General features: G+C 40.3%; 1 protein-coding gene and 1 long non-coding RNA gene across 9 annotated transcripts in view; one reads left to right on the forward strand and one right to left on the reverse strand.

Annotated features, from left to right (window-relative positions):
- The window catches only part of PDZRN3 (PDZ domain containing ring finger 3), a 131969-nt gene that overhangs the window by 87614 nt on the left and 17969 nt on the right, over nucleotides 1-26386 (forward strand). The window contains exon 1 of one of the 2 annotated variants that reach the window (XM_080606972.1): nucleotides 15264-15347. The exons of the other annotated variant lie outside the window; for it this stretch is intronic. Coding sequence (XP_080463098.1) covers nucleotides 15279-15347 — 69 coding nt within the window. The 5' untranslated portion in view covers nucleotides 15264-15278. Of the gene's footprint in view, nucleotides 1-15263; nucleotides 15348-26386 lie in introns of those variants that run through there. 2 annotated transcript variants of the gene reach the window in all.
- The window catches only part of LOC308200752, a 104705-nt gene continuing 78934 nt past the window's right edge, over nucleotides 616-26386 (reverse strand). For all 7 annotated transcript variants that reach the window (XR_013955772.1, XR_013955773.1, XR_013955774.1 and 4 more), the window contains one exon: nucleotides 616-24490. This is a non-coding gene — a long non-coding RNA (uncharacterized lncRNA). The remainder of the gene's footprint in view (nucleotides 24491-26386) is intronic.

Consider the following 26386-nt stretch of genomic DNA (forward strand, 5'->3'; position numbering starts at 1 on the left):
ACGACACCTCTTGGAAGTTTCTGACAATATTGTATTTTATAATAGCAATTCCTGCCCCCCCACCATTCAGAGATGATGTATTTTTTGGAAGAACAGCAAGTCTTCCCTTTCTTCTTTATTTCTCCTCCTGATAACTAAACAAGGACAAATTCAGACTCTGCAGAAGATCTGAGAAGTCATCTCTTTAATTCTGCTCACCGACAGCAAAAATCATCTTTAAGCTGAATTACCACCCTAAGCTGAAAAAGCACTAATGCAAATCCTGAGTTCTAGATAAAGGGATTGTAAGAGAAAGGAAAAAACATCAAACTCACTGTTCCATGAATTGCAAAGTCAGTAACTCTCCATCACCATTTCTCCGAAATTTGCTGGAGAAAGTTCACAACAGAGTTTATACACAAGGAGATAAGAGGAAAATAAATTCTTTGATTTTAAATGAAAGCCAAAACCAGGAGCAAAGTTTCACTTCTCAATATAAAACCATTTTACTCCGTAGACGTTATCTGTACTGTATGTATTACAACTTTTTGAGAACACACAATTTGTTTTTCAAAAATTATTCCATGATTTTGAAATGAGATAGACTTACAAAGACTGCAGTTTAGCATCTTTGTGCTGTTACAGCTTTGTGTCTTTAAAGGTGTGAGTGGCAGGGGGAAAGGAAGGCCATTGGAACCACAGACCTGGAACACAGCCTTTAGAAGTTTGCATTTTTCACCAGCCTATGGAGAAACAGAGCCCTAGAATATGAAATTAGCACTGGCTGATGAACTCCATAGAAAAGTATTTCTGAACTTGATCTTTATGGATTTTCATTATCTATGGCACTAATGTTGTATCCCAGAGCCTGGCGCTGTGCTCCAACTTAGTGAGATTTTCTGTATAAGTGCCTCTGACTGCTCCGACTGCCGCTTCTGAGACAGCCTCAGCTGTATAAAGAGCCCATGAGTAGGTGTGTGAAAAAAAAGGGTCTGACTGCATCATTTCCCCTGTGTATTTATAACCACAGCAGTGAAAGTTAGAGTAATAATAGTATTTACCTTTGTTACTTGGTAAATAACAAACTATTATTGGACAATTATAGTAAAGGTCAAAGTCGGCTTTCTTTTTTTCCCCTTTAAGAAACATGCTCGCGCTGGTTTTAGCTTCAGTTAAAAAGTGCTTTTCATAAAGTCGTGTAATATATCAAACAGTTGAATGGATCAAAGCTTATGACACTAACTTAATTTAACTGTAAAAGATAAGAGTTCTCCAGTGGAGCTTGCTCAAGTATCCTTGTTATCATCTGGCTCCAGCTTTCATGTTTGTTACAATAGTAATAATAAGAATCGTTCATAAAATGCAGATATTTTCTTATAAATATCGTCGCGGTGACAATAGGTTTTTTTAATCAACTCTAGCAGTGGCCAGCGAATGCTCGCAGTGTTTTGTTGCCAGTAGCACACGCTGCTCACAGGAAATGAAAATAACAGCAGAAGGAGGAAAGATTAAATGCAATCAATGCTTCACTGTACAATAAGTAACAGGCTTTCGGAGTTTTAATGGACTAAATAGTGTAATGTGTTTGGTTTGGTAACCGCAGAGTTTAATCAAGTATTTTTAAATTTTTAAACAGGAAATGGCCTTTTCTCAAAAGGATATACATATTTGCAGTCCATAAATCAGCTCCTGAGTCACAAGGACCCTGAGCTCATAGTCTTGACCGTGCAATTAACTTGAACTCTTTTTCTGAAGAAAGTCCCAGTCGTTCTGGTAGTGTAACAGGATTTGATGAGTTCCTGCTGCTTTTCCAGCGTTTTGTCCCTTTCAAGGTCCCTTAATGCTGTTTCTCCAAGCCATGTTCAGGCTGTGGAGTGTCCCAGACTGCTTCCCAGGGGTTAGCTTCAGTCACTGGGTGCTACCTGGAGGACCCAGCACTGACACGGGGATTTGCCCCAAGGCCTCATGCGCCGTGGCCTGGCAGACAGACTGCCGTCTCCACCAGCAGTGCAGCAGGCACAGCAAGCAATGCTGTAAAGACTCATGGTTTCTCACCTTTCGTTTCTAAACCTTCCCCAAAGCACGACTGGATTTGGTTTTAGCCAAACGTGCAAGGTTTTGAGCACCACTGCCATGCAGAGGTGTCCCCGGCTCCAGCTGATGTTGAGGGGAATGGACACGCTCACGTGTAGAGTACTGAGCACAGTAGGTGGCTTTTTTAACACTGTACAAATGTCAGATTTTAGACAAGATAGCATGTAGCTGTGACAGCTGTCTTTTAAATTATGCAGAAGAAGCAGCTTGGGACAAATGTAAGTGAACAGTAGCTTGTTAAAGGAATCTACCTAATACGGCAATGTTTATTCCTCCAGAAAACACAAATATAGTATCATTTTGCAATGAGATCAGGTAAAAGTGGAGGTGCAGGTATTTTCTGACGTGCCTGCTAGATATCGTGATATAAATATGTATTACCGAACATAAAATATGCACATACATTCACATACACTCTCTATCTAAGATTACTGATAACTTACCCTTTGCCAAAATGAGACAGAAAATTTACAAAACGTGTATAGTTAATATACCCGCTCAATGAATACCTTTGAAAAACCTAATTCATAAATTATGCATTAAGTTAGCAACTATACATGCATGCATTGACAGGATATTATTATGACAAAGGCAGCTATCTTTTCAAAAAGTCGGGGACACATTAAAACACTACTGAATGACAAGCAGAATGGGGAGCCTTTCAACAGAGCTTAATCAGAGACTATTCTGGAAGCAAAAGACAAGTGCTGGGAGTCCCATTCTCTCCAAAGAATCAGATGCCTCTGAGTATAATCTGTGTACAAATCCCCTGGTTTACAAGCAGAGGATCCCCACAGCCTCTTGGCCTTGGTACCTCATGCGCAAGAAATATTTTCAATATTAAAGCTTGAATTTAGGGAAGACTTTTTATCCAAAGCTTTTTTAAATTAAACTTACAGTAAGGAAGAAATAAGTGCAGAGATGGAGAATGTTTGAAACACTTTTAAGGAAACACTGAAACTAAATGAAAAATATTTGAAATGTTCCTATGTAAGTTATGGGAAAGGATTTCTGAAACATGCGTTGGGGAAGCCATGCCAGACAGGGAAATGTTCGTGACTATACTTGTGATGCTGTATGGAAAAATATTGGAAATTACTAAAAAAATATTGAGTGGCTGCTGTTTTATGCAGTGACGTTTGAGGCACTACTTCAGAGAGCGGTGTTGTAGAGTAGTGATAAATGTGGAAATAAAGCGCAGGCAGACAGGGCTGTCTTCAACCCTACCTTGCTGTAGGCTTGTATCAAGCGCAGCCACCCTGCCACGGTCGGCCTTCCCTTCTTCCTGCTGACAGGATTTCACAACACAGCAATTTCAGGTTCCTGAAAAAAGGTTCCCGGGCAGCTCCCTAGAAAGAAAAGGTGCCATTATCTTCCTCTCCTTTAAAGTAGATTTAAAGTTTTCTTAACTCGGTCAGATGAGGAAACCCTGTAAAGCTGCACACGGACAAGACACTACCCTACTTAAAGGTTTGACAGTAATGCAAAATAAACCATTAAAACTACTGAGGAGAAACAACCTAGCTCTGAATACAGAATTGCTGTGGTTCTGAATTCTTGTTTCCTAATGCCACACCAATGTACATAGCTCCATGTAGTCAGCTTTCACTATAAAAATTATAAACTGCTTGAATAGATTCAAAATAAATCGTAGCACGGAAACATATGCATTAATGTACACAAAATTCTTAAGAATTTTATGATTTTTAAAAAGCAGGACATGTTGAACTGAAAAAAAGAGCACCCATGAGTGGAAATATTTGAGCTAGTAGAACTGGGAGATTATGAGTAGGTATTCTGGGAGATTACCTTTTGGAGCTATTTTATTCATTGGCATTTGTTTTCTGTTCATTTGCTTCCTTAGCTCTGTCTGCTGTGTCATCATGCCACCATGACCAAAGTGACAGACTTTTGTCTCTGCTGGATTAATCAGTGTGTTCTTTGATCCATAACATATGCTCCTGGTAGACATTTCGAGTCAACATATTCAAGATTTGTGGTCTGGCAGTTCAGTGCCTGATGTTAACCTAGCTGACAGACAGTTTAAAGTATTCAATTTTTTCTTTTTTCTTTTTTTTTTGTTTTTGTTTTATTTGAGCCTGTCTTTCATACATAATAGAATTTAAGGCAATAAAATATCTGATGTTATATCTTTGGGTTAATATCTTTGCTCAGATTCCTTTTTTCTGGCACTGAGAGGCCACTCAGAGAAATCTCAGGCCTTCATAGGCACAGTATGGATGTTTTTATGTACGTTTTAGGCACAGGGTTTCTGTGTTCATTGGTCTGGGAAGTCTGTCTTTACAACAGAGGACTTCAGAGGCCCTCAGAGCCTGTTAAGGGCCTTGCATGGCTACGCTGGCACGGCATCAGGCTTAGCGGTGGCACCAGGGGCCTGGCCAGGTGATGCAGGCGTGGGTCCCAGGGGCAGTTAGTTAACTCACTAAAAATCGCTCTGCTGTGACTCAGGCTTTAGAGGACTTTGTGGTGAGAGCCCAAAATCAGTCCTCTGGGATGGTGTGGGATGCAGGAGGCGCAGGGCTCCTGCCTTTGGGGCTCCGCTGGGAGCACCGCTCGTGGCCCTGCTTGTTCGTGGGGGATGAGGGCATACAGCGAGTTGCAAAAGTGGCTGGTACAAAGTCTTATTTCCTCTAGGAGCTGTGTGAACTTCTAAAAAGTTCTATCTGAAACTGGTAACGGGGACAGAAGGAGTAGGGTGGTAACCTAAGATATTTTTCTTTAGTATCTCAATTAAATACATTGATGAGATTCAAAGTATTTAATTATTTTTTCATTGGGAGGTATAGCATGTGATTTATGGCCCTGCTACTCCTTTACTGATCATACTGCTATAAAGTGCTGCATAATATATTGCTTTCTACTATGCCATGCACAGATAGAAATGGCAAGTGTAAAATGGGATTAACTATCCTCAAAATAGTCTGGTCTTGAAATTACTTACACAAGGCCAGTGCAGAAACTCCCCCTGACTTCAGCGGGTGCTGCTGATGGGTGTCCCCATCCCCATCTTCTGCTGCAGACAGGAACATCCCGGTCAGTGGCCAGCCTGTACTGGGCCCCAACGCATACTACCTAGTACAGAGAAAACAGGATTTTTTTTTTTTTAATTAAAAAATTTTATTAAAAAAATAAAACCATTGCCCTGCCATGAGGAATTAAACAGAAAATGAATGGAGAAACCAAATGTCAGCTGCTCCCTTAGACTTCAAGGTTCAGGAAACTCTACTTAGTGGGAGTGGGAAAAGACTGGCAGGCTGAAACGTAAGAGAATAATTGTATTATAAGAAGATTATAGAAGATTATTTTTCTTGCGGGCCCCAGATTTCTGCAAAAACAATCCTGAAGTGCATCCTACAAGGCAAAATGAATTCAGCCATTCCTCTAAGTGACAGGGTTTTATTAACTGCGTATTCATTTGGTGTGCTCAAAATTAAAAATGGGCTCGTATTACAAAACGTTACATGCATCTTTCTTTCATTTGACAACATGGAGCTCAATGTGATTAACAATGTGGCAGCTCGTAGCAAGAAAAAAATAATTGTTTTTTCAATATACAACCCCCATAATAATTCAGAAATCAATATGCATCCTCAGAGAATTTCCCCCAGCAGAGGTTTGTAGAAAGCAGGGTGGCCTGCCTTCATTTCCTTATGAATGTGGAGCTGTTGAAGCCTTGGCTAGCCTGGCTTTTTTTTTAAATGTTTGACTATAACCACTGGGACTGGAATCATAGCTTCTAGTGGCCTAGTATGAATATTAATAAGACACTGGGCCATGGAGTTCCTTGCTGATTTTGACAGTTTAAAGGATCAGTTAGTTAATTAGAAGATGACATGGCACATCGCATCCCTTGGCTCCATCCTGCCTTCTGTCTCCTCTTTTCATTTTCTTTTTTGACATGTTAGATTACATCATTACTTGTAGTTTCACTTGTTAGCCACACCATGAAACGAGAATATTTTAAGCTTTAATTATTGTGATTTTTCTCTTCTGCTAAGAACATGAAACTCAAAAAAAGCATACAGAAACTTGAATTTCAAAGACTTAGGAGTACATGTTTGGCAGTTTATAACCTGCTAAATACGGCTAATAAACAGAACAGGATTTTAAGTAGCACAGAAAATCATGCTGATCATCATATTGGCAACTAAGCTATTATTTTAAGTAGGTGCCCCCATTGTCTGTGCTTTATTTGTGAGTTATTTAATGCTCTCATAGGTGCATTTCTCAGAAATCTAAAGTCTCTTCCCCCCAGCCATGAATTGATTGTGCCTGTAGACATGTACATGCAATCCAGTACGTTCATTGCACTGCACTGTCCTTAAAAAAAATATGAGTTTTCTATCATTATCATAGCCAGACAAAAATAAATTGAACAGAAAGCGTGGTACTATGCATCAGCCCTCTCATTCTGGGGGAACAGCAAAAGGTAACAAAGATGGACAGTGGATAATAAATTTCACTAAAATTTCACATATTTCTTGACTATACCTGATACCCCAAAATAGACGAAAAACAGTAATCTGCAAACAATACAGAAACTTCAGCATTTTAGAGCCCAGCGTCCTACTGCAGTTAGCCATCGGGACAAAAATTCTGGATGTGTAATAATACTTTGGCCAACAAAAAACACTTATTGTGCTTATGACTAGGCAATCTAATTAAGTAATACTTGTCTTCTAAGTTACATTCTGTCTGTAAAATCCTTATCGAGGATGTTGGTTCGTTTCTGCAGTGTAAGTGGATCAAACACGCATGCATCTTACTTCCTTGGTAGACTTGCCAGTCTAAAGAAGAAGAGTCTGCAGGAAAATCTGAATTCAGTTTCTGCACTGTCGAAAGCCTGCAGCTATGGGACTTCATTGTGAATTACAAGATCAGTGGGTAAATGTGTGTTCCGATAGGAATGAGCATTTCTGGGTTATTATTGGTATTTATCATTGTGTCTGCCTGTGTACTTTCACATTTCTTTTATCAAATGTTTATATTTTTGTATTCATTTCAATACTGCTTAATCAATAGTGGTTCTCAGAATATGTTATTTGAGGGAAGAAATTACAGAGGAGGTATATCTACATAATAATTCTACGTAGTTAGCCAATACAATAACCTGTGTATGTAATTTATTTTTTTCATTAAAGTAAACATGTAACGTACCATTGATTCACAGTGCTGCACAAAAATACAGCACTAATAACAAGTAGAAATAGCTTCCATCACCAGTTAAGGTAGAGCAAGATCAAGTTAATTAACTGTGGAAGGACCAAAGCGGTGAGTTCTGTTGTTTCCAGCAATGGGCTTTACCCCCTGGACTAGAATTCCTTGTTCAAAGTGAACCACGTTAGATGCGAGAAGTGTCCTTCCTGCGGCAGAAAAGGGACTGTGGCCTTAGACTGTCTTTTATCAAATCAGTGCTATCACAATAGTGTTGATTTTATAATGAAACAAGAAATGAACCGGTGTAGCCGCGATTTCATAAGCTGGTAAGGCTGTAAGATATTGGGACCAGGATAAGTGGAAACCAAACACCAGGCTACGCCGTTGGTGTGTTTTATACACTGGACAATAGATAACCGAGCGCACCAGAGCGCTCTGTAGGACTTAACATCCTCGGTGTTCTGCCGTATTCAGAAGAAGGTAATTCCAAGATTATGTCTTGGTTGGCAGCAGAAAAACGCAGGTGAAGTCCCCAGCACTGGCACAGCCTGTCTCTGTGCCTGTAAACCAGTGGGAGTCACCGTGTGCCTCTGGTACTCCTCTCCTACCCCGTACGTTTGGTCTGTTTGGACTGTACTTTGCTGAAGCAGAGACGACTGTTGCTTCACGTGTGCCTGACCCTCAGTCACTGCTGGGCTCTCTGTGTGCCCACACTGGAATTAATCACACAGAGCAGCTCTGGAAATAACGCCTGTCACCTTCAGTAGAAGTGCAGCTTTCCCAACTTCAAAGACAGAAATGAACACTTACGTTTCCTTTGTTCCTAGAAGTCTTAAATCCCATTTCATTCAAGGTCTGCTCATCTTCTGGGTCGTTTTTGCTCAGGAGTTCTCTCTGAGAGTTAGAAATCAGATTCTTAGTGTGCACCTGAACCTAGAAATGATTACAAAGGCAAACATATCAGCAACTTTTTTCATATTGACTGCCATTTACTGTTAATACTTAATATTCCCACATATCCTTTTCATCAGATGGTTAATGTAAAACCTAATGAACCATAGATGGCATTCCTGTTTTGCTCTGTCTCAAATTAAGTGTGGAGCAGTAAAAACTGAGAAATTAAGATTAAAATATTTTCATATAGAAATGGCTTAAAATTCATAATATGAATGAAGTAGCTAAAATACAAAACTAGGTGAAGACTGTAATACTTAGCAGGTCTTGGCAGTTTCTGACCATATATTATTAAGTATTATTCTGCTAACCCTAAGGGGAGTTCATCTGGAGACGTTAAGGTCAAAGCGTAGAAGCATTTGGACACAGCCAAATGGATTTTACACCTTTGTATCTTTCTGACATTACTGTTTTGCTTCAGCAAACTGCCTAATATCAGATATATCCTATTTGCTGCCTTTCTAAATCACTTCAATTTTCTTTGTCCCTGGGCTACAGTTATATGATCGGGATCCAAAGCTCTCACAGGCTGTGATATACTATTTTACTTGCTCATTTGTATTAGAATGAACTTTATTAGCTTTTGGGCACGTGTCTATCAGTTTCAAAGATTAAGTATTATGTCAATAGTTTTTATGCTGCATTCGAGTACTCTGAGTCATTTTGCTTGCTCTGAGATTATTAAAAGAGTATTATCGCTTTTACAGAAAACATTTTTATTTTTAAATGAACCATCACTCACCACAGTCTGTGCTTACCAGCACTATCCCTCTAAAGTGACACTTCACTGCAAAAGCAAAATGGGGATGGGAGCTCTGTAAGTAATTTTACATTGGACAGCACATGAACCTTATAAACACAAGTGTATAACATTTGACTCTACACTCATATTCTTTCATGATCTGCTTTCTTCCTTTAAATATTCTTAATTTTCTATTTAACGTTTTTCTAACTGTGCTAGCAATGAGCATGGTGCTCTTACCATGTAAAAACTGACAATTTGTGCATCCTTATATGTCATTCTTCTGAAGTAGAAAGTATTTAGTTAAATCATCTGTAAAAAATTAGAGAGACAAACTTGGCTGTTCCAGTATCAAACCCAGGAAATCAAAGATGCTTTTTGAGAGGAAGCTGAGGTTTCTTCTAAGATGGAAGAAGCTTTTAGAGCACAAATCCAGCCTATAATCAGATTTTCTCATTTCCTTGCCAATCTTCTATACTTTGGGGTTTGTGGTTCTTAGTGGCTGAATACATTTTGTCACACTTTCAAAAATGGACAAGGATAAGCGTGTCAAGGATTGGAGCTAAAGAACAACTGCTTAGAGTGTTATCTGCCTCCAGGTCCCTCACTCAGGCATTGCTAGGTCTGAGTATTGCAGATGGTGATTTTGGAACTGGTTTATTAAAAGGTGAAAGAGCACTTCTTTTTTAATTTGGTCAGTCTCTGTCCTCAGTAGTTAAAACCCTGTTTCTCCCACTCCCACGCTGTGTGACTGTAAATCCAGCATGTACATCTCTGGTTTAGGGAGCGCCTTTTATCTTAATCGTTGGCCAAGACCTCTTGGCACTGCAGTAACAGACACCCAGACAGGCAGCCCCCAGGAGGAGGAGTTTTGTAGTCCATAGGTCAGCTCTTAGCATCCTCATTCTCTCCATCACGAGGTCTCAGTGGCATATTAAACAGTTATTTACCCTGTTCTGACGTCATCATTTCTGCTTCATGAAAGACTGAATTAACACGGTAGCGTTCTCGTATGTGCTGGCCTTGCAGTGCCTACAGTGATGTTGCTCTAATTTTTCTGTAACGTTACTGTTTTTCTCAAGTGGCATGAATTAAGAAGATATCAGACTCTTTAAAGAGCTTAGAGGACAGAACAGTTCTTTCAATGGTTTAACAATAAATATCATTTCATTTAAGTTACTTCTGAGAATTGGAACTCTTTCAGAGAAGCTAAGTGGAGCAAATAAGGATCTCAAGACATCAACATTAACTGATGGGAATAAAGCCAACGTTTTACATTTGCTTTCACATCCTCTCTTGTGGTATGTTTTAGTTTAAATATTTTGGCTCCAGTCTTGAAGCTTCCAGTGCATGGGCAGATTGCTATGCCCATATGCAAAGCGTTGCAGAATTGAGATCTTTTTGCTATTACATTTTGAGTATGTATTCAATTTTTGTGCCTGCACAATGCCATCGAAAATCCTAGTCTGCTTTCAAGTATTCAACAAAGGACTTCTTAGAAAGGTGTTTTTAAAGTAGATCCACGTTAATTAAATGTAGTATTAAGAATCAAACACTTCACAGCTATCAGTGGATTGTGGTATTTAAAATTTGCAAATAAACACAGGGAAACAGAACTTCAACACATTCTCAACAAAAAGGCACTCAAGCTTTAATAGAGGTAACCCAGTGGCTATAATTAAAAAGCACCCTAAAACTCTGAAAATTTCCAGATACTTGCTTTAAAGTCCAGTTGTGTAGCACAAACAGTTTTCTTTCACACCACCCTATGTAATCAGAATCCGTACAGTTTCCTGACTTCTGTTTATATAACACGTGAATGCGAGAATTATTTATAAAGTCACAGCTGTTCTCTTTCCTAGCCTTTGCTTCTCTCAAGTCTTAAATATTTGTAAAAATAAGAAAAGTAATTAAAGTATTGATACATTTAGCAAACATTTCCACAATCACACTGCTTAAATAGGAATCATTTGTTGAAACAGAATTTGCTAAGTATATGTACAAAAACACAATGTTAAATAGTTACTACATGCTAACAAAGCCAACTTGCATTTAAAGAAACAAAATAAACAATGCCAAACCATTACTAATATTGCAGTCAACCGCTCAAACATTAGGAACTCCCAGAACTGAGTGCAACGGCTTGGTGTTTGCCCAGATCTGGGGAGTAGCTATGTGCCATCTGCTCCTCGCACAAAGGACGTGAGTTTATTCTTGCTGGTGGGAACTGCTGTCTAGGAGCCAGCACTTGGCAGCGTAAGTCCTTACCCTTGAAAAGCTGGCAGAGAGTGCTTTTTAGCCTTTGAGTTCCCTCATAATGTTCCCCTCCAGGGTGCCGGTCCCCCGTGAGTGCTTTATTTCCCTCTTTATTCTGATTCAGCAACCCGTGCAGACAGAGCACCTCAAGTGCACAGGCTGTGTGCGTTCCCTTTACCTGCCAACACCTGACAGGCTTAATTAAAAAATAAATCAAACATTTAAGTAGCAAGATTTAAACTAGGTTTGTCGTTATGAGCTGAGGGATTGCAGGTTGCAGCTAAGACAAACGCAAAAAGCAAAACGGGTCTGTATGCTGGGACAGGATTCCCTCCCGGCCGCCACCCGCACCCCGTTGAGGACACCCCGCCGCTCCTGCTGGGCCAGGCGCTCGGGATGCTTGCTGTCCCCAGTTCCTTGGAAACTGGCTCTTGGACACCAAGGCAAATGCCTGATAGTTGGAGCCAGGTATCGTGGTAAAAAGGATTTTGCAGCGCTGGGCACATGTAATCAGTCAGGGAGCAAGTAATCTAGATAAATGCTAATGAAAGCTCTTCCTGGCACCCTGCGCATTCAGAGGCTATTTACTATTGTTCCTAGTCAGCTGGCTTGCTAACTTCCCATTCAGTCTGGATTGCTCGGGTTCAGCTGGGACCACTGTAATATTTATATTGTATGTGATATAAGACGTCCCCTCTGCATCCCCATTTTGTTAAGCTCATTATCTGTGGCACACTGGCGAGACCACACATGACACGTTGTTAACGCAGATGACAGATCCAGTGACAGGCTGCCTCATCCGGACAAACCGAAGGAGGCCAGTTTACCTCCATTGCATACAGCACGTGTTTACTGGTTTTCTGTAACCCCCAGACGTGCCCAGTTATGTATGTTATAAAGCACCTGCACCCACCTTGTGCAGTTCATGTGGCTCTGTCAGGCTGCCTGGGTCCAGCCGTGAGGGACACCGAAAAGACCTTTTGTGGTTTTGGTGTCAGCTCCTGAATGCTCCTGAACTGCAGTGCCAGGGCCTCTTTGTATCTCCTGGCGTTTTCCGTAGAGTTGGTTCATCATCGAAGAAGTCTCATAAAAGTTAAACTGAAAAGTTGTAGCAACATTTTTACCGAGAACATGCACGGTGCGGCAGCTGAAAAGCTGACCAAATTTAGCAGCTTTCAACAAGGACAACACAAACCATCCCTGTGCCAGACTTCAAGTTCTTGTTTCAAATTACATCGATACTAAAACCTTCTCAAAGGAAACGTATCCAGAATTTCTTAACATGGGCAGGCAATGTATTTCTTTCTGTACTCTTACTCTTGGAAATGACTAAAGCACTACGGCTGAAGCAAAAATCTGCCTTGGCCAATGCCCAGAATAGAAGTTTTCAGCCCAAATGTTAGAAGTTTGGCAAAGTACCATAAAAAACTAGGCTACACTAACATGAGGCAGTGCCACAATTTCTGTCTATGAGATGAACAGAGAAACATGAATTAGATTTCGATAATGAAAAACATCTTTGTTGAGCTAAATGCTGGCCTGACTGTCAGGCTGGCTTATTTACCAGAGCAACAGTGCTACAAAGCCAGCCACACCACTGAGCCACCCTGCTTGCTGCTCAGCAACGTGCTTGCTCTGTTAGCTGAGGAACCCGAAGCATCACTTACAGGGGAGAGCTCCACACGGTCATCAAAACAGTCTTCTGCTGGACTTGCTCTCCTGGCCTGATGTACAGATTATCTTTTTGAATCAGACGAATCTTTCTGCAAACAGATTATTACTGGTCTCAGTGGCATTTACTAGATACAATGGAACATTATCTCTTATAGCCCATTACATCACCACAGAAAAATAATAAAAGAGTGCATTTCAATTGAAATTGCAATTGAGGTATCATGCGTGTTTGTTTTATTTTTTAACGTATCCAGCTACATGCTGTTTCTGAGAAAAACTCCTGACTGAACCCAGCCACCTGAACTACAGTTTAACATTTAAATAGCAACTAGTATTTAAGAAGAAACAAAATTGCATGGAAAAAAAAAAAAAACATAGGCAACATCTTTGAAAATTTGACCTTAAGTTACTTTGTCAAATTGCATAACCAAAAGTTATCTAATCAAAGCCATAAACTTCTTTGCAATTATGCTAGGGTCCTTATTTTCTTTATTCAGTTATCGTTATTTTTTCTGCTTTTAGGGAGCACTAATTCCCTTATGCAGGAGCCTTCCAGTTGTTTGAAATCCACAGTTGCTGGCTGTAGACCAACTTTGAGAAAGCCCTTAGTATGTAGCTGAACAGAAGTATATCTAACAGCAGGAGCCTGAATCCTCCTCCAGCACAGAGAGCCAGCAGCAGGATCTGGGCAACCTCTGTCTTGCTCTAACCTTGGAAGTTATTGCATCAGGAACCTCGTGTGAGAAACATCCCAGTCACAGCACAGGCCTGGAGTCCTCAGCTGCTTTCCGATGTTTCCCTTCTTTGTTTCCCTGAGGTGGGAAGGCTGCTACCAAAACACTTTCTAGAGTGCAAGGATGTCTAGGATCCTTCCTGGCACAGTCTCTAGTTAGTCAAGTCTAGCACAGCCTAAACTGCATTTCAGTAGCTGATCATTTCAATGCAAATTGAGAGTGAGTGCAATTGTAGCAATAGCAAGATACCTATGGATCGTTGGGACATAAAGCTGCACGTGTCCTCACACAAAATCTCCGTTGTCATTTACAGAAATGTGCTAAGCCAACAGTTAGAAATCAGGTAGACAACCACAGTCTGAGATCCAGGCCCTCTGCCATAAACACCCATGTCTGAATTTATACTCTTTGTCTCATTCTTGTGCTATTCTGGCTTCATCATTTCTTCATAGCAGAATAGATTGAAATAAGGATTATAAAAATGCATGTTTTCTGAATGTTTAAAAAAAAATGAAACAGTATGGTCCATCCGACTCATAAGACAATGTAGTGTTTTCTACAGACTGGGAAATATCCATAAAGCTTACACTTGTGAGTACTTTTCTAGTTCGTTAGGCAGTTCACTGTTCTTTTATCCTTTTACATCTATGGCGCCGTTATAATGAGGATCGAGGCACTCAAATACTGAACAGTCACACATACCACACTTATTGTCTATCTTTTTTATAATCTGGTAACATTTAGATACTTAATAAGACAAATAATATGCAGACCTGTCATTTGCACTCTTCAGATAGAGAAAGTCAGCAGCATGGATGGCCATTTTTCAGTTGATATAAATTTACTCTAAAGCTAACCTGTAACTATTAATCTAAGGCTCTCTTTTTTTCTTCTAAATCCACATACATCCACCAGTAACATCTCTATCGCTTTGTAGCAAAGTCCTGAGGCTGTGCATAGGCTTTAGGGATAGAGATGGCCTTTCTGTGTTGTGTTTGGTAAATTCCTAGTTCAGTCATCTCCTGCTACAAAACTGAGCCTCTCAGATGCCACCGCAGTATGAGAGAAAAATAAATGCTACTGGGCATATTCAACTCTGCCACAGCCACTGCCGAGTTCTGTGCTATTAGATTCATTGCCTTGTGACTTACATTTAAAACGTACTTCTAGTCTGCTTAAATATGTTAAGAATTATCCTGAGGGACCATGGTAAAATGTAGTCATGTTTATTTGTAATTGCTACAAAATGGTTTACAAAATTGTTAGTGTCTTTTATTATGCCTGCTACTGAAGCACTTGCCTGTTAATTAGAGAAATTTCAGCTGTCATAGTTGGCAATTATAGCTTCTGTATCACTGTCTGTTATGAATAGTCAATGAGAGCTGATTAATATGCATGAGGAGCAGTATATAGCGTGCGCATTGGAGCACAGCACAGCAGCCGGAGTGGAGCAGCAGAGGGAGTGTTGTGTACTGCCAGGGAAGAGGGAAAGCTCTAAAGAAAAGAGCACAGTTGCTGCGCAGCACCCTGCGCGATAGCACTGTGAACTGTTCCAGGCCAGCCGACTCACCTGGGTGTTCCAAAGGATATCTGCATGCATGCTTGTTAACAGACTTCTGTGGCTGCACTGCTGAATAAGGAAGATTATTTCTGCCACTTGTTTAAACATGGGATGCAGTTTGTGCACTCTGCAGAAGCAAGAAGAACAGTACAAATTACTGTATGAAGTTTGTCAGGTAAAGCATTAGATTTCATTTCTAAAAGCAAATGTTCTCTGTTAGGCTTGTGACCACTGTTGATGACAGGGAAAATGGAATAGCAAAAAGTGCTTATACAAATGGAAATGAAAGTGTCTGTTGCCTTATTTGATATGTGTGAGATAATTATTATGTTTTTACCTTCCCATTTACACTTGCAGAACATCAAATATGTAAATGCATGCTATTATATGTCAAACTTCACAAAACTTTGTGGCATGAAATAGGACACTGTGCTTTATTTCTCTAGCATGCATTAGTAAAATTTCTTGACAAGGGTCATGGCTTGGTCACACACTCTTTGAACAAGTTAGGAAAGACATGGGCAATGATTAATGCTCAAAAGGTTTTGTCTCTGTTTACAAGTACACATAGGCACTTCTTTCTGTGCGATGCCTTCATTCAGTGCTGAATCCAGTCTTTAAGGGACTGCTCCTGTCAGGGTAAGTTTTAATGTCCAGTTCTTGCACCTCTGTGTGTAGAAATATCAGCTAACAAACAGCTAGAATTGACAGCAGATTAAAACTAATACACTACAGATCTGATCTGGGTGGTCCTCTGGGGACCCAGGAGTTGGACTTGATGATCCTTGTGGGTCCCTTCCAGCTCGGGATAATCTGTGATTCTGTGATGAAGCATCTGATAAGTTTTCAAAAAGTGTGGTAACACACCAACTTCTGTTACAGAAACCCCATTTCCTATGTTTCGGGGTTTCTTTCTGTAATTTCTTATTCTGTCACATCTAAATATAATTTGGACCCAAAAAGCGTGATGGAACCAAGTAAAGTGATGGCCAGGTATTTAAGGGACATATGCTTACTGGTCTCCTGAAATAAACATAGGCAGGTAGTAAATCTCTGAAGATTGAAGCAAGTTGAACGCTCCAGACAAGCAGAAAACACCCAGCTCTCTCGAAGTGCACTTCACTACTGTGCCATTCCTAATGTGGGTTAGAGTGTGTGACAATTACCAAGTGACACGAGGACTGAGGCGGGTGACACGTCCCAGCGCTGTCATGTTTTCCGCTTGCCGGCAGAGGGTATTGCTCAGCATCGCTGCGCGGCGAAACCCGGGGCTCTTCGCTGTGCTACCTGCGTTTGATCACAGATCCTGATGTCACTGACAACACAGTGAATAATATATGTGTTTTGTGTGTAATGCTGGTAGGGAAGTGATTAAATTTTAAACACGCAGTTTTGATCTAATTCTCGCTCACTCACCCGAAGGACACTGTTGCTTTGTGGAAGGGAAAAAAATACTTGTGAGAACAAATCGGAAGACACGCTTACTGTCATTTCTATTTATACTGACTCACTTCCACTTGCTAAGCTGCTATGCATGTGATGATGGCAAGAATTTTAGAGAGAGATAATCAGATTTCTCGGACATGGCTCCGTACTGGGAACGGGCTTCAGATGCTGCCCACAATAGCAGACTTGGTGCCAGTTAGCGTTTGTGTGAGCCCTCCGTTCGGATCCTGCTGGGGCTGTTGGAATAGTCACTTAGCCCCCAAGGTCACCAAGTTTTCATGCAGTCTGGGTTTGATGACTATCAGTGAATCACATTCAGAAGTGCAGCAACCAGAGCAGAGACAGTAACAAATTATGAATATTTTAATTGTTTAGGAAGCTTGCACAAGTTCTGTTGCGAAATGAAGGAAGCAGGGAACCTTTGGAAGTTACTAACATCTCCTAACAGATGCAGGGCACTATTCTTTAAATACGTGCCCTTAAAATCCATCGCAGGAACAGTCCTAGTGATATCTGAGATGGCTAAACTATCTGGTGCTGACTGCAGGTGCAGCTCCCTGGCCGGAGTTTGGATTTAGAAACCAACCTGCAAAGTCCTGCAGCCTCGTTTCTGCAGCGGAGGTGGCTCAGTGCACAGCAGCAGCGATTAACGTTAAGCATGAGAAAGAGAGAGGGAGAGAGAGAGCCCTTGGGGAAACATGGTCGGAGTACCCTCAGCTCCCACAGAAGTGAAAGGTGCATGTAATCCTATAAAATCAGGATTTCTAACGTAGGAAAATCTGAATTATTTAAGACTATAATCCCTGATTATTCCAAAATACAAATTATTGTGCAAAATTATTTTAACAGAGTACTACTTTGATTTCTCTGTCTCACAAGATAGGTGGGAGGGAATGCTATAGCTTAGGGATTATGTCCAGATAATTAAATGTCACTGTAACTACAGAAAGCATCCTCATACAACTTAAGAACAATTGGTAAAAATTTAATGGTAAAGGAGATGAAGCATCATCTTCATTTAAAATAACAGGATATAAGAGATGAAAGTTTTAAAACATGTTAGCAGTGATAAATACCTCTTACAGTAGGTTTTATTCCGTATCATCCATGTAACCCTAACATCATGGGATAAGCTGATATTGCTGTTCCGGAGAAAACTAAAAGAAGCTTTTTTCCAAGTCTGATGTAGAGAAAATCTACATAATTTGGTTCTAGGAAATACTGAGCATTGTTACAGATAAATCCTCTTAGCCTTATTTTTAAAAGGTTAATGACTGCAAGGTGTAGGAATTCAGAAAACACTTGCAAGAATTAATAATAGTACATAACTGCACTTTCTCTATTAGGCCAAGAGCTTTAGTGTGGCTGGGAAAATAATGCTTCAATAAATTACAATTCCAGAAGGTCTGGTACGTCTGGCTCCGTAAGTCCTCATAACAGAGAGCACAAAGAGGATCAAATATACCAGGGCTCAGGCTTTATCCCTTCCTCATCCATAGATAATTCAAAGAGATCCTCTTCATTAAGGGCTTTGGCACATTGCCTACAATTTCTTTTTGGGCTGCTGTGAGCTTAATGATGCAGAACAATGGTCTTCCCTCTTGTTGAACACATACCTTATTGGACCTTTAATCACATAATAAAAAGCAAATTAAGACACCTAGTCATTAAAGGCTATTGTAGCCGTGCATATCAATGCTTTGTATTGTGAACACAAAGGGGACTGGGGCAGCTTGGATTCCTAGTGCAGAAGAGCGTCACTGCGCTAAGCGCGTGTATCGGCGACGTATCCTGAGGTTCACTTCCCAGTTGCATGCAGCATATGAAGTGATTATGTGCCATGAGAGTTTGGTTTTCTAGTTCAATGGGAATTTTCTTCCGAACATTTTTAAGTTTGTGAAAGTAGAGAAGGGGAAAGAATTTTCTTAAGAGTGAAACCATAGAATCAGGAAGGTGTTTGAGACCAGTTTTCCAGTTGGCCTTTGTCAATGTCTTTAGCTCAGATACAAACAGTAGCAGAAATAAGGGCTGTTCCCTTTGTAGGGAAATTCCTTGGGGAACAGGAAGTAATCCCACTGAAGGAAACTTACAGAAGAGTGAGTTGTCTGAGGCAGAGCTTTAGAGTTTGTAAAATAAAAAACAGTGATTAGGACCTCAATTTTCTGAGTACCTATTTCACCCTAAGCACGCATTTACACACAGTTTGGGAGGTAAGCACACAGCGAAATCATTTCCTAAATAAACACTTAACATTTCCACGGATAAAGACTTAGGATTTTAACTCACATGCCTCTAGTTGGACAGGCAGTGTTTAAAGGTGTTCCCTGGGATTCAAGATGATGGAGTTCATCCAGTTCTCAGGGTGGGAGGGTGTCATAGAAACAGCCCATCAAAACTGACAATTCCAGCTGAGAAATCATGGGTTAAGTGAGCACGGTGACCAAATCCTTCCGCCAGGCTGTCCCTGCAGAATAAGGATAGAAACACTGGCAGGAAACAAGCTCACATTGCCACTGCCCTTGCTTCAAATGATCTGAGGTCAGAAGACTTCTGCCTCCGTGATTGTTGAGCTGGCACCTTCCACAAATACTAAAGTTCATATATAAATAAACAGTTGATGCAATGACCTTTTAGTGTTTCAGTAACTTGAAAGCTCTGCTCACATGCTCTTGGCCTGGCACAAATCTGAGACAAGTGAACGACAGCATTGGTAATAACAATAGCGGGCAAACTGGGTTTGTCCTTTAAACATGACTAAGATATTATGTGGCCAAAGTAATATAAACACTAAGGTCAAATTGCTGTGCTAATGAGAAGATGGTAGTGGTGAAGAAATAACCAACACTGTATTTCAGCAGCAGCATCCAGCAGCAGCACTTGCAAGGAGACTTCCTTCAGCAGCACTAAGACACAAGGCAGTTGCACTGAGCTATCACTGATGCAGCTCCCTTTGCCATTACAATTCCACTCACACACTTGGAATTGCAAAAATTAAACTAAAGCAATCAGTTGTTAAGAAAGACTGATTCAAGGACACAGTCTAACGAGACTTCAACCTCACTGAGCTATGATGATATCCCAAATCAGAGCCAAACTGGAGCCTGCCAAAGCAACTACCCGTCTCAAAGAAAATCCTAATAACAACTGTAAGATTCAGGAAACAAAAATAATTGCATCTGTACATATGCTTTTCACACCCTCAGATTTAATTGCACAGCCAGAGAATTATCCAGGCTACATTTCAGTGGTTTTCAACGTTAAAACTGAACTGGTTGCGCCAACTATAGTAAACTGGTCTACTTGAAATACACGGTATGGCTTCAAGTACTCTGTATGTACACTTTCTGTACTGCAGCTGAAATTAAGGATAGTGTTGAAGTTATATTCTGTCACTTTGCTACCATTAAACTTGACCTCAATAACAGTTGTGAACCTATCACACTTACTTCAAAGTAGGCATGTGTTTGCTTAAACAAGATGTTAATTCCAAGGGCTTTGTTCTAGACAGGGTTTTCTACTGCTGAATTAGTTCAGCTGTAGAAAAACTCTGCTTGACAGACTGGAGACTCATAATCTTCAGAAAACTGCCCTTTAATGATTGTGGCGCCTGTCTGTGGCTCAGAAGTCCCCTTTCTTAATTAGACATTTACCAGAAACTGGCAATTGAAATTTTCCTCTTCACTTGACGATGAATAATGCAATGCCTCTGTTAGGATTTCTCTGGAAGATACTCTTTATTGCATATTAGAGGAATATTTTGATCATTAAAGGAACATAAACAAGACGCGATAAGAAATAAAATGCCTTTGATATAAATGGTGAATTTGACCTACTGTGCACCTGAAATATCTTACTGCTACATAATCTTCCTGAAATCTACAGTGCCTTTCTTCGTTACATTTAGCAGATAAAATGCTTAACCACAGCATAGCTCTATTTAGATTTTTTTATTATTATTAAGTGATAAATGATTGAAGAGATGGGTTTTGTAATGCTTTACACTTATACATCTGTTTAATGCTATGAAGCAGGTGGCAAGAAACCACAAGGGAGAAGGCACCAGGGACAATCGTTCTGTGCCTTACTGTCACATGTCAGGCATGGGCTGGGAAAGAGGAAACATATGGAGTAATGAAGAAGTGCAGATTCAATAAATGTGTTTTGTTGTGTTCATTAATAATGAAACAAAAGGTCATGCTTCATTTTCACTAGGACAGTACAACTCCACATTTTTACAGAAATGGGACTGTTCCCTCTCAGAGACTGGGCGGGTACGTGGAGGCAGAGCCATCTAGTCCTCCCGAAGCAGGTAGCCACGCAGGCATTTGACGGGAAGGTGGCAGAATAAATAATGTAAAATATGCTTATACTTCCCTGTATATGTACATATACAGCCCTTCAATGGTCTCTAAACAGTGACTATTGAAGCAAGATGATAACTCTGGACACGGCCTTGTTGGAGGTGATGGGACACATGCTCCACTGGCACAGGACCTGGGCACTTGCTGATTTCATTTCTAATTGCTGAAATTTCACCTGGCTTTACCCCAAGACACCACCTTAGCTGTGCTCAGTAGCATTTTCCAAACAGCACCATCAGACTCCTTGGGAACACTTGAGAAATGAAATGCTTCACAGAAAGGCGAACTGCACGGTCAGACTAAACCAGCACTTGGCTTATGCATTTTCATGGATCACATTCATTTACACTGACTGAATTAGACCTAACAGCACCATTTCTGAGAAATTTAGCATCCAAACATTAAAAGATCACAGCTGATAAAGAAAGCCTTGTTGAATTTAGCAGACTTGCTTGCAGGGTGCAACAGAAGCCCTTGTACTTGACCTCACTGTAGCTGTATAACTGCTGTCAATTTTAGCCAAATAAAGGAAATTTGAGGTGTTTTTCTTCCATACACTAGTAGCACACTACGGAAGTTCTAGGTCATGGTCAAGCAGCATGGACTGAAAGGGCAGAGGTGAGTTGGTGGTGGTGGGACTTAAACCTACACTGCGGCTTCGGAGGTTTGTGTTCTCAGCTGAACGCACGGCTCTGCCTCTGCAGGCAGATGGCACAAGATTACAAAGCCTGCCCTGCAGACACCAGGTAGCCACTGAAAGAGCAGGCCCCCAGCTGCCCCCAGATGGATCTGTCACTCCTGCTGGGTTCCCAGATAGCGGCACTGGGCATTTTTTCCATCTCATCCTGGCAGCAACTTCCATAACAAGATAAGCAACCTCAAGACAGCTCTCTTCAGAGCTATCCTCAAGTGCTCCTTGCCCCGTCTTACATCAGTGGGACATTCGTGGAAGAAGGGGGGGGAGTGGGAGGATGGACTCAGAAACTACAAATGGTCAGCAGCAGTGCAGAAATGGGAACGCTGACAATCTGAATGTTCTCAAGCAGGGTCTCTTTAATTTCAGTGTGCAGGTTTTGGTTCTGGTGTACTCTGGTGACTTTGGGTAAAACACTGACTTGTTTTGTGTTTCATCTTCTCATCCGCACAATGCTCCTTGTGACTTGTTGCTCAGAGCAGGCTCTCCAGAGGAGGCACTGCTTTTTGTTCTGTGCTTGCATATTCTGATACGCTAATAAAATAATGCTAGTGTTATTTTAAGGCCTAAGCTATATGCTAGCTTGCACTACTCTGATTTTAATTGAGGTATTTTTAATTGCTACACTAATAGCTGTAGACACTGGGAGGACATAACAGGGGAAAGGTCCCTCCGAGTACACCTTACATGGTTCTCAAAGCACCCTCAACATGCCACTGTTGGGGAAAAGTTACTGGTCTACAGGGACTTTTGACCTGATTCAGTAACACAACTGGTTTCTTACGTTACTCTGATTGAGCTGAAATCTGTGCAACATTATAATGTAACCAGATTAATGCTTTGATGCTATTTACTATCATTGTGCAATATACTTGGTGTACACCCGTGCTGACTGCAATTAGGTTGTGCTGGAATGACAGGAGACAACCCGGGACATCAGTCAGACACCTCTGGGTCTTGTACCTGCATGGGGACCCTTGTTACGGGAGTCTGTTTTAAAGGTAAATATAGAAGCGCACAGTTTTTTTTAGAAGGAAATTCTCATTCACAAAAAAGGTGTAATTTGCTGTACTAGACAAGTGCACAGATGTAGTTTTTGCCTCCTGTGAAAGCACGTTTGAGGAGGGAAGCAGCATTTCCAAGTAACAGCACTGCACAAGCATAGTTCTTTGAACATTTGCCCATGTTTGCCACAACCATGGGCAAATCCAGAGAATGAGAGAAAATGGGTAATTGCAGTCACTGAATTCTGCTCATTAGCAAGTCATGAGTATTTACGGCTGTCATTTGTACCTCGCTCATAAATGTAATTGATTGGCTCCCTCTGGGTCATGCGACTGAGACGGCAGAAAGAGGCATTGAAAAGGAAGGGCCTGTAAACTTGTCTCCATGTTTTATACTGACCAGGGCTATTACGCCATGAACAGATAGGCAAAAGATTGCATTTTTAATGGTGACAAAAGACGTTAAAGTATTTCTACCCTCACATAAGATCATTTCACAAGATAAATGCATATGTAAGAAAAAGGGCTCCAAGTAAACTTTGTATGTAGAGAAAGTCCAAGAGTTTCAGACACCTCAGCAATGGTCTAAAACTGTTTTCATTGAAGCAACTGATAAAATTTCCCTGTGGCTTTATTTTGAGTTGTGATACATAGGAGCAGAGCCTGAGAGTCCAACCAGAAGCGAGCAGAGTTCAGTATGCAGCATGCAGTACTGGTGCTGTAGTGTTAATTTGTAAATGTGCTAATTACTAACGGAATAAAAATTCCTTTATTTCAATGGTCTTTTTCCCAAGATTTTCCATTTGGAAGTTAACAGTTCAGAGAACAAATGTATTCTGTACTCTTAAGTAAAGAATTTTTCTTTGGTCTTAACTATTTTGTCATGGATGGCTCACAAGGCAGAGGGGAAATGCACACACATGGAAACAGTCTATTACTAAACAATATAATTCTTTTTTTTTTTTTTGAAAAGGAGAGACTGTCCATATGAGGGAAATAAAAGAGGGATTAGATGGAGCCGCAAGAAGAATTAACCTATATTTTGAACCTTCCTTTTCCAATTCCTGAGGAAAAGGAGGTTTAGAAAATAGGCTTTTTGCTGCTCTAGTTTCTATAAAATCTTTAAAGTTCTGCTGCTTTTTCTTAATATGCAGACTTCTTAAGAACTTTCTAAAGAAGTGAATCAGACCATAAAGAGCGTTTTAAATGGAACACAGACGTCTGTAGTTTAACAGAACTAGCATTTTTATAGTGCACTTCCCAAGGATTTGCATGAATTTCTACAAAGAAAAGCTGCTTACTCATTCTTAAGCAAAAAAGTTTTCTTCTGTGACATTTGTGAAGCAGAGAACCAACAAGCTGTACAATGCATACAAATGTTTGCCATTCATGACATTAAACCCATAAAAATCAGTCTAACTTGATGGATGGAAAAATACTCTCCTGTTACAGAAACCTTTCTAGTTTCTGTAGTATAACTCCAAAACCCATCAAACATTACACATTATTTAAGCAAAAGTGAGGTACGAAATAATTATAAGTATGCCAGTAAACTCTTATACTAAGGGATTTTCTGGCTTTCTCACCTTTCAGTTAACTACTAGTTGCCAACATCCAGAGCTACTTCATCTATACTATTGTAACTGGTATTTGTACATGCTTGAGTGCAAGGCTCCTTACCTGCATTCTCTGAGTGTCCGGCCTCATTCACCTCGGCAGATCTCCTTCTGGCATGGCCCTGTCCTGGAGCCCTCGCATTGTCTCTTCAGGTCTGCACAGCTCCCAGCCGCTCGTGGCCATGGTGTCCTTGTGGCTGCAAGAGGGGAAACAGGGAATCATTTTCAAGAACATGTCACCTTAAACATTTTTCTTGTGTAAATAACCCAGGGGTGTAAATTCTGTCACAGGAAAAGAAAAAGAATAAAAGCTGTTTGTTTTTTTTTTTTTCATAAGCATTATATCAGAAAAATAAAATAAGAACTGGTTGTCTATATAAACAAGTGGCGCATTTTGATATACCTAGGAAGCCCCCAGTTTATGTCTGCCATCAACCAAGTAGCAACTAGCCTGCTTTACCCCCCCGACAAAACAGCACTAGTGGCCATCTATACTCTGTCTAGTGTCCCACACTCCACGAGAATGCTATGTTTGCATCCAACATTGAATGATGTGCGTTCATGAATCTTGTAGCTGACAAACTATTAAATAAGTAGTTACCCAAGCAACAGAGATTTGAAAACACTCAGGAATCCCCTTGGGTCTTACCAAGACTACAGCCAGCAAAGTCCTACTGCACATTGTTATGCATTTATCTCCTCCAAGGTAGCATTCAAAAATTTCTAGCCTTTTTCATGGCTCTTAGAAGTTTGATCTTGAAGTACAGTTGCATTATACTTGTTGCTTTCACATCTCCTGTCATGTGCTGTGCTGATGCTTAGGGTTCAGCCTTACAGTTAAGATCATCAGCTGCTTCTGGTTTGGGCCAGATACAGCATATTGACATCTTTTTTTTTTTTTTCCTTTTATGAATTAGTGTTTATTTTTTATCACAATTTACTTCTTGGAAATAGAAATTGATAAAAGCCCCATGACTGAAATGAGAGTTTGCAACGCCGTTTCCATTTATTTGGCTGGTGTGACATTTGTATTTGCGTCAGGTCTCCTTTGTTGCATCTTGTTTATCAGATCTCCTTTCTTGATTACAAATATACATCATGTGTACTGTAATGGACCTTGACAGCATTTTCCTTTACACTGTCAGACTTTGGCCATGCCTGTCGAATGCCGGTGGCTTACTTGGCTTTGTAACATTTTGCTTTGTTTTGCTGTAGTACTTTGCTTCAGTCAGCGCTTAACGCATTGCAAAGGCAAAGCTCCCAGTGACTTTAGTGATCATCAAATGGAACTCAATGACTAAATGACTATTTTATTGTCATTCCAAGTGTTGAAAGAAAACTTTTAGGAGATGCTGACCTTCCAGACAGGATTATACCATGTGTATCTATAGATTTCTTGCTGCCTTTACAATGCAGATTTTAGCTAGCATGCCCTCTGCAGCCTACTCTTGTACAGAACAGTACAAAATAGAGCATACACTATAAATGTTCTAGTGCATAATCATCACATAATTTCTATTTTAAAAAGTCTATCCTCCCTTCCTTCTTTGGTGTGTAGTCTTAATTCACATTATCTATCTCTGCATCTCATGCAGTTGTTGAGCCTACTGTCTGGCTCCACCACAAATTTCATCAAGGTCCATTCCTTACACTTGAGTTTAACTGCAGCTTTCTCCATATTCAATTTAATTCCAATGCAAAGAAGGCCCAAAAGCTAAGCATTTCAACATTTCAGACAAGTTAATTTATCCATCTTTTTTTGCCATGAAAGATCCCATTGTCTCTGTCACATGGCATGTAAGGTTCTTAAGAAATTATGCATATTTGTAGGTTTTTGGCAGTCTTCTGAAGCATTCATATGCATGGATTTTTTCCTTCTGTGTTATTTCAGATGTAACTATTTATAAGGAAGAATTTTGCTGAGTATAATTCAGCAGCATTAGGAATAACGTTTATGATTACAGAACCACTTTTTTAACAAAGTGAAACTGTACAGATATATTCATATATTCAGTGGCTTTTAAGCACCAGGAATAATTATTTGTCAATTGCGACAAATCTTCCGGATAGCAGTACTTTATCAGTATGATCTA

The sequence above is a fragment of the Anser brachyrhynchus genome, assembly GCF_964034855.1.
Source record: "Anser brachyrhynchus genome assembly, chromosome: 10".
NCBI classification, from domain to species: domain Eukaryota; kingdom Metazoa; phylum Chordata; class Aves; order Anseriformes; family Anatidae; genus Anser; species Anser brachyrhynchus.